Raw genomic sequence first — 16,018 nt, 5'->3', positions numbered from 1 at the left:
TCTCTTGGTTTGTTTTGTCAGCTCAATTGAGGTCAGTGATTATGGAGGCTCCTCCTGTCGCTGTGATGCCTGTCACAGGTGGCAGTATTCACATGATGGAGTACCTGCTGCAAGGTAAGTGTGTGATGCTCCATACATTTCTCTTCATCCACTATACATTATACAAATAAGTGCTTGTATAGCACCTTTTGAGGACACAGCAGCTTTGCTGGCCACTTGTGGTAAGCATCTGTATTACACAGTACACCGTCTTGCAAGATTTAATTCCTGGCCCCTATTAAAACTAAACCTGTTCATTTCTAAACAAGATTTGCTGTCTACCCTAAAAATGCGATCCTATTTTCATTGTACATGTACATGACTAGGGCTGCCACTTGTAAATGTCTAAACGTTGCAGTTTAGTTAATTTGTTGTATGATGATTTTTGTTTTGTTTTGGTGTCCTTTGTTTAAAGTCGCTTGCTGACTCAGTTGCATTCAGGTGCTAAGCATTTCCTGTCCAGTCTTGTTTAGTTTCACATGCTCCCCATAACGGATGCTTGTGGGTCATTCCATGCCCAGTCATCAAATCCAGACACATTTTGAAGAAATGATCAGGGATTGTCAATTAGTCCATTCACTCTGTAATCTCCCACATTGCAATGTCCTAGCTGTATTGTTTTATGGAGTTGTACTGAACCCATAGGATGATTCTGCATAACCAATGATGCTTCAAACAAAAGCTCAGTCCCCTGCTGTACAGTGGACACATGGACGCCATTGGGCTGAATTAAAAAAACATCACTGCTTCCATAACATATCCAAAAAATTTTAAAAAAGCAATAGGTGTCAACCTATTGCACAAAGTGGTCTTCAAAGTGCACTATGTAATGAATAAAGATTGAGAGCAAGTATGACAAAACAAATTTCGTAACGCAAGTTATTGTGGTAATGTTGGTGGATGAATAGCCCTAATAAAAACAAAGGAAGTGTTTAACGCTCTAATTCCAATTAAGAGACCTGATAGATTCACCTAGATGGAATTATACAACGTTTTAAAACACTGGCTGCCCTTATAGTACTCTGTCTGTGTGTGTGTTGCAGGCAGCGTGCTCGACCAGGCTTTAGAGAGCCTGCTCCACCGCCTGCGTGGTCTGTGTGACAACATGGAGCCGGAGAGCTTCGTGGATCATGAGATGGTGTTCCTTCTGAAAGGCCAGCAGGGCAGCCCCTTCATCCTCCGAGCTAGGCACTCCCTGGACCGGCCTGTTGCCCCCTGGCACCTGCGCTACCTGGGTCAGCCCGAGGTGGGAGACAAGAGCCGCTACGCGCTGGTCCGCAACTGCGTGGACGTGTCAGCCTCCCACAGCCTCCACGACTTCCTACTGGAGATGGGCTTCCGAATGGACCACGAGTTTGTGGCCAAGGGGCACATCTTCCGGAAGGGGGCCCTGAAAGTGGTGGTGTTTAAGCTGTTTCGAATCCTCCTGCCGGGCAACACTGAGAACACGGAGCCCCTGTCCCTCTCCAACCTCGTGGAGCTCAGTGTCTTAGCCCCCGCTGGTCAGGACACCGTGTCTGATGACATGAGGAACTTTGCAGAGCAGCTCAAACCCCTGGTCCACCTGGACAAGATCGACCCCAAGAGGCTGATGTAGACACCTGCAGCTTTGGGGCGCTTGCAACAGAGGGTCACCATTTAGTGAGTGCGAAATTACATTGGATACGATGAGGGGTATTTGTAAGATGTTTCCGTGTGTAATGTTCATGAGGTGGATGATCACCTTATTAAGCGGATAAGAAAATCAGGTTTTCACGCAAGCAACATGCAGTATCAAATACAAACTGCAGGATTTATCTTCTGAACTCTCTAAGTGTGTAATATTTGAAATCCAAAAGAAAATTGCTAATTTAATAAAAAGAAAATACGTAGAGGTGTACCCTTTTCAGGTAATTTCATGTTTAGATCTTGTAGTCCAGCATTCAATTAATTGCATTTAAAATAATACCTACCTTTCCCTTTTGAGATCTATAATACATATTGGGAACTATGAAGAAAATAATTTCTATTTGAAATGTATTTAGATAATTAACACTATTATGTTGATACCCCATGCAAAGAAAACAAGTTACCCTTGAAAAGAAATAAATTCAGCACAGAAGAGTGTAAACTTCGATTTGTTGATGGGGTACATGTTTGTCCCAGCAATAAAATATTAGAAAGAAGTCATGATTTTAGTCTCTGTATTGTATTGAGGTATAATAGAAAAGACGAAAAGAGTCTTCTCATCATTAACATTTGGCCAAAACATCTTATGAATATAAATTTATCATATCTAATGTGTTATAGTTGACCCTCTCCAGCAATAAGCAGGAAACCAGGTTTTTAGATTCTGATTTAGACTTTGAAGGTCAATTACAGCGTTCCAGGGATTTAGTCCAAATCAAGTGGACTAAAATGCGGACTCGAAAATCCTGCAAATCTGTCTAACTTAATCCTGATTGTAGTGTGCCAAACAGATGATACTGGTATTTGGTTTAACTGATTGGAACAAGTAGAATAAGTTAGACCGATAATGAGGACTAATCTACAGCTATAGCCAAAAGTTTTAACTAATTTTGCTTCATAAAATTGAGTGAAACCTACTGAATAATGTTAGGTTCATATATTAAATTACATACAGCTTTGAGTTTTCCACATGCTTAACGAAAAAATGACAAAATAAAAAAGTCATATTTTGAAGTCTACTATTATGGCTTCCAGTAGCCTTTTGCAATATCATTTTGTAGTTTCTTTGATTACATGATGTCAGTTAAATAAAACATTGTCTCAATCCTAAAATTATAGGTAATGCAACCTATACTTTGTCAGTATGATGCATGTCTCTGCAAAATATTTTAAGCAGGAAATGCATTGGATGAGCAAACGTAGTAAGATAGTCGTGTCGTTAACAGTACTAAGTTAGTCCACTTGAACAGGACCACCACGAATCTGATTTGATACGCTGCAATCAGGATCTTGTTTAGTCTGGTTTAGCTGCAGCTGACTCTTAATATCTGTGTAAATGTGTTTTTGATTAAATATTTTAGTATCCCACCATACTGTGTTGTGTTCTCTACCTGCCCTACAATCCTGCAGTAGTTACTGCACTCGCTGAGGTACAGTATTCAGTAGTACATTAATTGCATTCAGGTGTGATGGGATCGCGTTGTGGAATTTGTAGTACTGTAGCTCCTTACTGTCGTCCAGGAGAAGTATCCAGTATTCCTCCATCATCACGTTGAATCAGCGCCTTGCCAATAGCTGCCCAACACTAATGACAGTGTTGTAGCAGGTGCTATTTAGTTTGTATCCAAATCCAGGCCACTGTACTGTGCTATTATGAAGTTGGTCAGCCTCTCTGCAGTGTAAGTGTGGGGATTAAAACCAGGGCACGCACATACAGAGGATCCTCATAAACACAGAGCAAGCATACAGTAGGTGAAGGTTAACATTTTTTGTATGATAATGAGAGTTTATTGGGTTATAGCCATAGGCAATACTTCAAGCAGTCTAACGGACCCAGGACAACCAAACACACTTTAAATAAACCATTTTATAACAGCACAGATCATTCCCTACAGATAATTAAACAATATAACACGAAGGGTGCGTGTCATTGTGGGATATTGCCATGCTTCGCGTATCACTGTGCCTTCAGCCAACTCAAGAAGTGATATCCCACAACCACACACACCCTGGAGTGCTATATGGAGATTATAGGATGGCTATGATGAGGTCAATTGAAATGTATGGGTTGAAAGAGAAACATGACTATGACTTGAGGTGTCTCTTATGACATCACATAGACCATTGTTATGACTAGGGGGACAGTGCTTGCCATTGTACAATTCACCTGGTCTTTCATTAAGTGTCACATTGAACATCAATGCTTAAATGGTACCAGAATTACAGGTTTTAAGCCTTTTTTATAATATTGCATTAACAATTATAATATCAAATTATGTCCACCTAATGTACCAAGTCCCAAATGATATGTAATTGTAATAGTAACCCCTAAAACATTCAGTAAAGAATTCTCCCTTACTCCTAAGTTTAAAAATACCTGTACTGTGGCAGACATCTGTTTCAGTAAATTAATTCGTCATATTTATCTGTTGAGACTCACAATATTTACTAATACCATTTTATAAAAAAGGGATCAGGCACATGATGTGATCTACAAGGAAAACTACTCCAATATTTCTGTCCAGATCTAGACATTGTTTACACCAAATACATATCAATATGTTACTATCTGTTGACAGATCAGGAGAAATAAGCAGTCAAACTGGATTCATATTCTTGTTCTACAGGTAGCTCTACCTGTTCTTGTTGAAGAATCAATTCGTACTGCAAATGAAGAAGGATCTTCATAAAAGCCATCATACGTGTAGAGGCTGAGGTGAACCAGGGAATGCAATTGAACTCTAGCATGTTCCCATCATTTATATTGAATGTTTAATTACCACCATGGCCACTGGGACGTTATCAAGACAAATGAGGATAAACTAAAAGAGGAATATAACAAGTCAACATGACATAGCAGTCTAAAGCAAAAAAGCAAAGGTTACAACAAAAAGAAGTGATCTCTGAATGAGGGCTGACCACGGGACAAGTTTAAAAAAAAAAACTTTTTATAACTTTTCACAACTTTATATGACTGAACCCTTTATTATAATTGGGCTGTTTCTGTGCAAATGTTTAGGTCAGATGAGAGTTTATACGAGCTGCATTTTCACACTGACAAAATGAAACACAACTCAGTGGAATGTACTTACTGAAGCAACTGCCTCAGTACTAGAGACAGATTTCTCATATTCAAGGTCATTTCAGTAATATAACAAGTGGGCTGTTTCGAACCCCCTGCTTACTTCAACCATCATCTCTCGGCACTAAATGTAGGTCTGGTTCAATCCCATATAGTGAATTATATTACATTAAAAACTTCCAACCATTATAATATAGTAAGCCCTACTTTAACAAGCCCCAAATACTGCTTTACACGATACATGACTTAAACAAGCCCAATATCATAATGACACAGTACTCTGAGTGGTGTGAATTCATTTCAAGTGTAAGATTATGGGGCTGCCAGAATTCAAAGGTCACATTCCCAGTGGCAATTCAGTCCCGGCATTTAGGATTCTCCTGTCAAACGCATAGCCAGGTAAAGGCAGATTTAAAGGGAAACAATAATAATCAATATTTGAGAAGCCAGAACCACTCGGAAGGTTTGCAAACACCATACAATATTAAGGGAAATGTAAAAAGGAATTTGTAGAAAGCCATTACAACTACAGCCGAGGCTGGAAAAGTTGCTGTCAATCCCCTCACCCGTTAAAATTGTGGCAGACTTGCTGTAGTGGACTGTAGTTGCAGGAGAATCCTTTCTGAAGTCCATTTTAATGGACGGAAATAATCTTGAAAAATGCTTTTTGAACAATTTAGACTTGGGTTAGCAAGAGACTAACTGTAAACAAAATGGTAGTGAATTGATTAATGTGACCCCTAGATGTCGCCCTCGTTCCTTTGTTAGCCGCCTGTCCCTGTGTGCCCCGAGCTCAGAGAAGACCAGACACACTAGGGAGTGTACCACAAAAGAGCTGTAGATGATCACATATGAATGATCAGGCACATAGTTTAATTTTTCAAGTAACACATTTAACCAATTCCCTAAGAAACCTATTAGGAAAAAAACACTATAGAGTTTTTTTTTTCTTAATAGCTAACAGAGTTCATAAGGGAATTATTTTTAAAGTTGTTGGTTACTAAAGTTTAAATAATGCATACATCTGGCCTTATGACAAGTCTACACTGTGTGAACATATTTAGTAAAACAAACAAAAAGACAAGTTTTACTGCACAATGATGGGGGCACAACCAGCTCACTACTACTCTTCTATTAAATCAACTGATACAAAATTCATATAGTCTGTGATTGTTGCCTAATTCCTGTGCAGGCTTGCTAAGCAACACAACCATTAAACTCAACAGCAATTATATTTCCTTTCATAAATGTGGACTTTGTGAATCCCCTGGCATTTAGCACCCCCTCCGCCCCCATTTGATCTATCTTGGCTAAATGTTGTGTATGTAATGTCTAACTAATATCTGCCATTCTCCAGCCTTACATAGTTTTTTTTTGTTTTCTTGAATAGGGAACTGTCATCTTCAAGAAACAATTGAGGACTGTCTTGTCTCACACAATACATTTCTTGTTTGAAAATGACAGTACCCCCATTGTACTGTAGGTTCGGCAATGACAAATGGAATCCTACAATTGGAGCGATATTAATCACACATGTGTTTGTCACCATGAGCTACATGCACAGTGTGCTGAAAAACATCTCCTCACGAATGTATCAGAACCAGGTAAAGTGGTCCCCATACAATTACTTTTGTAGCTCTTTCACTCTGGTGTCTGTGCTGTAAAGTAGGTCACTGTAATTTGTGACAAGGCGAAGGCTTCAGTCTGCCTGAAATCATCTGCAGTGGGGAAGAATTACTTAATACACCCCTTGCTCCTGTGTGCATTATCGCAGATGTAAACTTCAACACAGTTTGTATTAGACTTGTTTTATTTGATTGCATTTTAATTCCACCACTCGACCAATCTGGGGGCAGGTAGTGGGCCACCTACATGTTGAAATTGAGTTTGGGAATGTCCATACCAAGGCTGAACTGCGGAAATTCCTCTTCAAACACTGTGCACTTCCTAAAGAGTTTAAATGTGTATTGTGCCAACAAAATAAAAGCAGAAGGACACGTTTAGAGTGAAGAAATGCCAGTAATTCTATGGCTTAAAGTTCCATTTGATGGCTATTTGTTTTGATTTGGATATTGTAAAAATGCTAGACCTGTCTGGAGTGCTGGGGGAGGTGTATGGTTAGAGCTTGATTGTTTGCTAGGACTTGGTCAACCTCTGTTCTGCCAGGTGGAGCCACAGCTGACAATTTAGAGCATTTTACAGTACCAGGGAACCCGCCTGGATTGCATCAACAACCACTTGATTATCCTGGGATTACTTCTACCAAGAGGTGGTTGATGCTACAGTGCTGTAAATGCTCTGCAAACCCAGCTGTGGCGTATACTGACAGAGTATAGGTTGAGCAAAGTGTAACGGTGTACAATAATATATATGTACTAAATATGGACTGGAGAGGAGGGCTATTGTGGAAAATTATTGAACCGACGGAAGACTATTGTTACCGGCACCCTGGAGGTAACAATAGTCTTCCCAAGGGGCATTTCATTTTCCAGTATTAGCTGAATCTGCGGTACATGTTTCAGACAGTCAGAATAATAAGAGAGGCAAAGTTGGATAGTAAATATGACTTTATATACTGTAAAGCCATAAATGTTTGCAAACCTTTTTTAACATTTTTGGCACGAATATCTTACTGCTGTATATATAATGAAGTAATATTCTACTACCTGTGCAACAGGTCGGCAACATTTCTGGAGCAAAATAGGTTTTATGGGTGTGATTCGCCAAATATTTTGGTCACATATATTTATGGCTTTACAGTATTTTGTTTAAATATAGCTGATACAACAGCATAAGTAAATAACAGAAATAAATAACAGAAAATGTTTTTTAAGTTCATACTGCAGATTGTGTTCTTTCTTTTGTAATATGTTTTGTAATTCATTTTCTGTTAGGTCACAGAATTAAGTTGTTCAGCAGTTTTTTCATTCAGCCATTTTATGTTGTTTAGGAGTAGAGGTGGAGGACGTTCCTTTGAAAAGGGTCTGGACTAAGTGATGTGAACCAATCACATGACAGATGGAGACTATTGCCCGGTGGTGTATAGAGGGCAATAGTGAAATCTATTTTTGCTCCTATGATGAAGTTTTAACCAATCACAGGCCAGAATTTCTGACTATATTTATACACACTGAACCATTTTTGTGTGTTGTTATCTAAAATAAGAAATTGTAAATATTTATTGCTGTTGTATTCACCCACTGCGTCAGAATAATAGAAGTGAGAAAAACAATAAGCAGCCAGATATTGGTGTGGCTCTGGGCTGTACCCCAAGCCAGGGGAGGACCCACATTCCTGGGCTAGACACTGGCTTCTCTCCCCCTCACACCGCACAACAGGCCTCAGCCCAGTGAGACAAACAAAACCCCAAGGGAATCAGTTTAGACTCCACGAGGAAGCAGTCAACAGCTGGAAACAGACCGTCTCTGTGTTTCTGCTGCATCTCCACTTGAGTGCAAACTCTCCCTCGAGTCAGGACAAAAAAGACATTCCAAGTTATGGCACTTTGATGTTGCTATGAAAGAAAACTTTGAATATTTAACTCCACCGCAACTTTCCGTCTGTCTGTGTAGTTTACTTTGTGATGGTAAAGATAGTGACTAGTGAAAAACATGAATTTTGAACTAAAATAAATATTTCTGCATTAGATGTTTTCTCTTCAGTAGTAAGTAGCTTTAAATTACATTCCTACATTTGCTTGAAATGCATAATGAAAGCAAACTTGCCCCAAAGGGGCAGATCTCCCAATGGTACTGGCTCTGCTCTTGCCAATGTTATGGCAGATTCGAACTGAAGAGCAGCTCCTAACTTAGTTCAAGCACCTGAACAAAAATAACAAACACTACTGAAGTCACTGTCATTGTCGGAGAACTCTTCTAATGCAGAAATATTTATTCAACCTTCATGTGGCATTTAGTGTAGCTCAGGGGTGGCCAAAGTTGTTCCAACCTTGTTCTAAATAGTTTACTTGAACCAATTAAAACTCCATCAACACCCTGAAGCAGTTAATTATCTCATTTTATTTTACCTTTTGAACCTGGAGTGGAATGGCCCTTCAGGACTGGGATTGGACAGCCCTGGTGCAGTATAGAGTAAATCGAAACATAGATTGAAAGGCCCCCGTAATAATACATTCCTGGATGTATGTCAGTGACATACACAATATTGAAATAGCTTGGGTGCATTGAGAGAGGGAGTGTGTGTGTGTGGAGTCGGTAAGTCTGTTTCTCAGTGAGTGCGTGCTTGCTTCATGAAGGTGTGTGTGTGTGTGTGTGTGTGGAGTCGGTCAGTCTGTATCTCAGTAAGTGCGTGCTTGCTTCATGTAGGGGTGTGTGTGTTTGTGTGTACAGTATGTAGGGTCAGTCAGTCTGTCTGTCTCAGTAAGTGCATGCTTGCTTGATGTGTGTGTGGCGTTGTCTGTCTTGTACTCCCTGTGACTCACTACCTCAGGAATGTCTGGTATAAGCCTCACTCTCGTGCCTGCCTCGGGAACTCTGAGATCAACATGCACTTCAAACAGTAAGCAGCATCACAACAAAACCACTGACCGAACAGTACCACGTTCCAAAACTCAAACTTGAGTGGGGCCCAACTCAAAATGGCATCCTTATACAAAGTTCAAATATGGTGAAATACTAGAAGAAACTTCATGAAGTCAATGATAGATGTTCTGACTCTTGAGTCTTTCTCAGTGTCTTCAAAGTGGTTCCCATGCTTGTTGTTTCCAATTGATACAATTTGAAGTGATACAATTGATACCAGTGATGCAATTTGAAGGATCTCTTGATGGTCCCATGAAGAGGACTCTGTGTGTGCTGGTTTTGTATTACACATTCACCATGCAGAGGTGGTAATAGCCTAATTACTGCAGGTCAGGTAGACAAGCAATGCAATAAAAGATGGAAATGTTATATATAAACAAAAAAAGAACCTCTGTATTTATAAATTAATAATTAACACAAACAATACCTAGTTCATTTCTGTTTTAATAGGTTCTAAAGATTTGGTTGAAATAAATATGAAAATGATGACAGTGGATTGTTTCTTTGTTTATTTAATATATTGTTTTCATTTCATTTTTATGCACCATTTATTTGATCTACTTCCTCTTTGTTTATTTAATCGCTTGCTTACATGGCTGTTAATTGTGCAGTGTATTGTATACAACGCAATGCAACATTTTGAAATCATTTTTGATGAGTTTCGTGGAAATCAGACCGTGTGACCTACAGCACAGGAAGTGAATAGGTCCCAGGAGGCAACTGTATCATGCTTTGATCTTCAGCTAAAATAGCCCTGGTGATGACCAGTGGGAGATTGAGTACATGTGAACCCTATTTTCACACTTCATTTTAACAGTGTTCAATACTCACAAGTGCTCACTAATGTGCTAGCCTGCAGCTTGTTAAAGAAGAGAAGGTCATCATTTTCACAATTGCATGAATTGTGTGATCCCACGTTAATGAGACAGCTAGTAATTAGGCTCTCAGGATCGGTCCCTGTTCGTGCATTTATTTCTGCATGCAAACAGTGTGTGATGTGTATCAGATTATCATGGTCGGAAGTTTCTATAGAAACAATACCAATTATTGCATCAAATCATAACAAGACAACTAAGTAATATGACAAGAAAATGACATGGTTGTTGTGGGATCTCTCCACGCCTTGGTTGTGGTCATACAATTGCTATGCGGTCATTTCAAATTTGAAACGGCTAACAAAAGTAGATGTAAAGAGAACTGTGGTGATCCCTTGAGATATCAACATGACTATGACATCACAAAGCTCATTGAAATAAAAAGGGGGACAGTTTTTGCCATAGTATAAAAATGCAATAAAACACAACAGGGTTTTCAAATATGGTTCAATATCCGCACGCCTAGGGGGTTTGGGTTGTTGAGGTGTTACTGCGTTTATGAAATGGCACCCCCACCCTACCCCACCCCTCCCAAAGTGATATGGTAGTGAAGTGAATCAAACAAAGTGCCAATTGCTAAGAGTTCCAAGTGCTAAGAGTCCCAAGTGCTAAGAATTCCAAGTGCTAAGAGTTCCAAGTTCTAAGAGTCCCAAGTGCTAAGAATTCCAAGTGCTAAGAGTTCCAAGTTCTAAGAGTCCCAAGTGCTAAGAGTTCCAAGTGCTAAGAGTTCCAAGTGCTAAGAGTTCCAAGTGCTAAGAGTCCCAAGTGCTAAGAGTTCCAAGTGCTAAGAGTTCCAAGTGCTAAGAATTCCAAGTGCTAAGAGTTCCAAGTGCTAAGAGTCCCAAGTGCTAAGAGTTCCAAGTTCTAAGAGTCCCAAGTGCTAAGAATTCCAAGTGCTAAGAGTTTCAAGTTCTAAGAGTCCCAAGTGCTAAGAGTTCCAAGTGCTAAGAGTCCCAAGTGCTAAGAGTTCCAAGCTGTGCTGGTATGGTGACGTATCTGCACCATTGGAACACTTGTTAGTCAATGAGACCTCTTCCTCTATTTTTGCCATTTTGTAATACTTTGTAATAGGGTCAAAGCATGAGCCGAGGAGTTTAGATCCAGTCACTCCAGACACATCTCAGTGCTAACCCAGTCGGCGTTGCTTCAATCAGGTCCCCTCACTGCACTTCAGCCTGGTACATAGGCTACTCCTAACCCAGCTGATGGAAATCCCTTTCAAATACAATGAGAACATAAGAACATAGGAAAAGTCTGGGAGCGAGAAAAGGCCATTCAGATCCTGCTATCACCTGGCAGGCTATTCCATGCATTTATAACTCTGTAAAATAAATGCTTCCTCCCTTCTGTTCTAAACTTGCTTCCATATATATATGCCCTCTCGTTCTTCTCTCTGTGCTAAGACACATTTTTATAATTTAGCATATGTATCTTAAAGAGAATATTTTAGCAGCCTGTTTTTTTTTTTTGGGGGGGGGGGGGGGGGTTACTACTTTTTAATGTTATTTTTTATACTACTTGTTTTTATCAGTGCTTTTAAAATCATAATTGAAATGGCTTGTTTTGCTGTATATAATTTAAGGGTGTAGTTTGTATTTTGCCATCTTTTACATGTTTTGTATGTTATTAATTTTTGTTATTTTTGTCTGTGAAGTGATTTATCGTGAAAGTAATAAAGATGCATTGATTGGGTAGTGTCTTCAATCAAGTCCCCTCTCCTTTTTTCCAGGCTGAAGAAATGTAATTATTGTAACCTGTCTTCCTAGCTCATGTCAATAAGTCCTGGGATCAGCCTAGTAAAACCTGAACAACATTTTTTTTGCCCCATTGACTGGGTATGTATGATCTCACTGCTGAAGTTTCATAGAACAACTTCTAACAAATTGATACAATTTTGTTCATTTAAAAAGTTTCACCGATTAAAAGTTTTCTGAACAGTTTAACTCTTTTTAATATCAATATAGTTGGTAGCTGATAGCGTGCTGGTTTTATTTGAGGGATATTTTAACAGAGGTTTAATGCGTCTGGCTGTAGGTGGTGGACATTTGTGTGAATGTCCTTTGAAAATTCGATTCTGATTTTTAAACAAGAAATGACGAGAAAAATGGTTTAGTTAAGCAGAACAGGAAAACCACTGAAAAAAAACACCGTGAAAGGTTCTTGTGTAGTTTCGTTGAAGAACTCGATGTGACCCGTTAGAGCCGCTCTGGGCTGAAATGGAATAGAGTGTACGTCCAGCAATAGCTAAATTAAATATGCGGCTGGCAGTCCCAAAGTTTTCATTCTCTGGAATGGAAAGAGACGCCGCATTATTGTTACAACCCCGCTGTGGTATTTTAAGAATTTGCAACCACAAACCCATGTGTTTCGAGTTACAGACTTCGTATTTATTTATTTTTTTCTCGCGTTCTGTGTTGCGAAAGTCTAACTAGTTTAATCAAGAAACTGTGAAGCGTTGAGGTTACCGTCGCCCTTGACAACCTGCTGTCAATAGCAAGCGAATGACGTCACCACTGGGGGATTTTCCACAAAATAGTGCGTGTCCAAAACGTCGGCCCCTTTTACCAGACAGCCAGCCAATCCAGCGTCGGATCTGTCAAGCTTCGGCCAATCAATCGACCGACGTAGCAGAGGCGGGACTCCAGGCTGTCAAATCAAGTCCAATCACGAGCCGGCGCTGTGGCTTTCGGCGTGGGCGGAATCCCGTCGGTCAATGTAACAATATGAGTGAATAACACACGTGGGTCAAACGCTCGCTGCGATTGAAGATGACATTCATAACAAACACGACTGGTCTGTGATGAATAGAAGACAGGCAGGCTGCAGGCGATGCAAGCGCCGTGACACACAATCGGGGGTTGTCTGCTTCAAATCTGGAGATCTGAAACTGAAGTGTTGCACTAACCACAAAGCCCGCTTTAAAAGAGGCTCCGATTAAAATCAGCAACTGGTGTCTGACTGCTGTAAATTATACCAATACCGACCGCCTGACCATAGTATAATCACACTGGATACAAATGAGTCTTTTCATATCATCGTTCTACCGGCTGATCTGGGATTGAAACAGATCTATAATGATATAATCCGAATCTGCATAGTCGTGATGTGGGGTTAGCGCCGGCACGAGTACGCATCAGCAGATACCTCATACCTAATTTGCATGTATCCTCGACAAAACCCACAACGCATCGCATGCATTAACAGCAAAGGCGGTGAAACGTATGTGACTACCTTTTTTTCGCTACACCCTACAATAATATCCACTGCCTGCTGCATTGTGAAACCGAATCCCAGTGCAAAACAGAGCCTTTGATAACTGGAACTCGAAACAGAGAGACGTAAACAGGGACGTTTTTCACAAGATAATTCCTATTCAGTAAGTGCACTAACTTTACTTCGCATACAGTGTCAACTTTAAAAAGTTTCTGTGCTCTTTGGATACCAGCTATAGTAACCTGCTTGCATATTATTATTATTATTATTATTATTATTATTATTATTATTATTATTATTATTATTATTATTATTATTGCATGTATGGGGGCGTGGGAATTTGAATGTTCCGACTGCAAAGTAATCCGCTTTACTTCAGGATTTTTTGTCTGTGATTTTTTTTACACCTAGGGCAACATTTGAGCTGCATTAAGCGTCACTGATCCCCCGCCCCTTCCCCTGAACCGAGGCGCTTTGGGCTTGTTTGGTGGTTGTTGTGTCCCCCCCCCCCCCCCCCCCCCCCCCCCCCCCCCCCGCCCCCTCCCCTCTTGTAAAACCTGTTAGTGTGGGAGTGATCTCTCCACGTCAGTCAATTATCTGATACACTATAGTACGGTAAATACTATGAGCAACCAACGTCATTTGCACACAACCCTGCAAAGTATGAGCAACACAGAGAACTCGGGTTTAAACTAAATCATATTCCCGTGGAATCTGGAGAGAGACGCTTATAAACGATTCATACGACCTGATTTTTGTAAAGAGAGTAATTGTGCTCCCAGCGGGATACCATCATTGTGTAGCAGGTCTCAAATCAGTCAAGAAAGAAGACGGGGGTTTGTTTTTATGCGTGAAGAATTGGAAGCTGTGCCAGAGCGGCCAGGTTTGGGGTTTATCCCTGGCTGTTTGTGGGGGTTTTAAGAATTCTGGACCGCTAGTGTGGATTGCCTGCCTGTCGAGACGTTGTCATCTGTTGCTGCTACCGGCGTTTTAATAACCAGTCTACACACATCTCCAGATGCAGCCCTTGATTTCGGTCTCTTCTTAGGTGTACCCGGCAAATGGATTGGCAGCAACCCTCTGTATTATAATTCTTGTATTTATTATTATTATTATTATTATTATTATTATTATTATTATTGTGCGTTCTTGGGAATTTTGTTTGGGGTTCGAAATGGAAGACAAATTATTGCTATTATTATTATTACTATTAACATTGCACGTTCGGCAATAATATAATACAAAATGATCTACCACGGCCGCTGCATGCTGTAAAATACAGGTTACTGTTCATTATATCTGCTCATACAATCATTCCTTTTGGATTGCAAATACGACTTATCTAAATATAAAAGGGCGAAGGAAGCCGATACAGTCCTTGGGCTTGGCACTTGATTTTTTTTGTGCTTCTGACAGGAACAAAAAACAAACTAATAGAAAGGAATAAATGCTTATGATGGAGGAGGACGACACGCTTGATCTGGAAGCGCATCAGGTTGAAATCGATCCGGATTTTGAGCCCCAAAGCCGGCCTCGCTCCTGCACCTGGCCGCTCCCTCACCCAGATGATTTCCCCGGAGGTGGCGAGGAAGAAAACAGAGTTGCCTCCTCCTCCTCGCCTTCTTCCTCCGTCAAGAAAGAGCCGGGAATGCCCAAAGATGCTACTGGTCTTGGCGCTGAGCTGAACGGAGGCGCAGCGCTGGAGCACAACCGCTCAGTAGGCGCCCTGTCTCCCGCAGCCGCCGCCGTGCACGCCTCTCTGTGCGGGGCTGCCCTCGATGTTGCCGGGCACCTCCGCAAAACCAAGTCGTCCCGACGGAACGCATGGGGGAACCAGTCATACGCGGACCTCATCACGAGAGCCATCGAGAGCACCGCGGAAAAGCGACTCACTCTGTCGCAGATATACGACTGGATGGTCCGCTATGTCCCTTATTTTAAAGACAAAGGCGATAGCAACAGTTCAGCCGGGTGGAAGGTATTTATGGCTGCATGCATACTTTTTATTGTACTATTATTATTATTATTATTATTATTATTATTATTATTATTATTATTATTATTATTATTATTAATATTACCCAGTCTGACTAACTGGGATCGTGTTCTAACACTGTAGATTTGGGGTCAGTGAGAGCCGGTATGTTAACCGAGGATTTTTTTTGGTTTGCAGTATTTAATTGAATACAAAATATGCAGAGTGGTTAAACGCGTATATTGAACTGGTGCTGGCAGTACGGATAAAGGAATCTGCAGGGTTAACGTCTGTAGAGTGTCAGCAGCTACTAAATTGTCGAATTGAGAGTGCAGTGGTATTTTCTTTGTTAGTCTGTATTCGTTCTGTAGTTTGACATAGTTGCAGATAGTCTACCAAACCAGACAGCCTTTAATATTCATGTGTTATAGCGTTATCTTATATAGAGTGTGCTTTTGTAAAACATGACTCGTCATACAGTCGCAATTCATAAGATTTAAAATGATTATTTAAGGGATTAAAATCGATTCCGATTTGTATAGATACATTATAATAAAACTGTTAAAACATAAGATCTTGAATCCTAAAATCTTGATTGAACATGATCTTATCTATAATAAGTCAT

General features: G+C 40.3%; 2 protein-coding genes across 2 annotated transcripts in view; both read left to right on the top strand.

The window, feature by feature from the left end:
• The first annotated feature begins 27 nt into the window (after positions 1–27).
• LOC117413398 (mediator of RNA polymerase II transcription subunit 18) lies at positions 28–3,075 on the top strand. Its single transcript, XM_034022545.3, has 2 exons — positions 28–114; positions 1,083–3,075. Exons 1-2 carry the CDS (start codon positions 42–44, stop codon positions 1,634–1,636), a joined length of 627 nt encoding a protein of 208 aa, XP_033878436.1. The 5' UTR covers positions 28–41; the 3' UTR covers positions 1,637–3,075.
• Positions 3,076–13,985: 10,910 nt separating this feature from the next.
• The window catches only part of LOC117413722 (forkhead box protein O6-like), a 48,350-nt gene continuing 46,317 nt past the window's right edge, over positions 13,986–16,018 (top strand). The window contains exon 1 of the mRNA XM_058997672.1: positions 13,986–15,396. Coding sequence (XP_058853655.1) covers positions 14,866–15,396 — 531 coding nt within the window. The 5' untranslated portion in view covers positions 13,986–14,865. The remainder of the gene's footprint in view (positions 15,397–16,018) is intronic.

Source organism: Acipenser ruthenus, chromosome 23 (genome assembly GCF_902713425.1).
Source record: "Acipenser ruthenus chromosome 23, fAciRut3.2 maternal haplotype, whole genome shotgun sequence".
In the NCBI taxonomy this organism is placed as follows: domain Eukaryota; kingdom Metazoa; phylum Chordata; class Actinopteri; order Acipenseriformes; family Acipenseridae; genus Acipenser; species Acipenser ruthenus.
The sequence above is the reverse complement of the archived record's forward strand: the minus strand, read 5'-3'. Positions and strand labels throughout refer to the sequence as shown.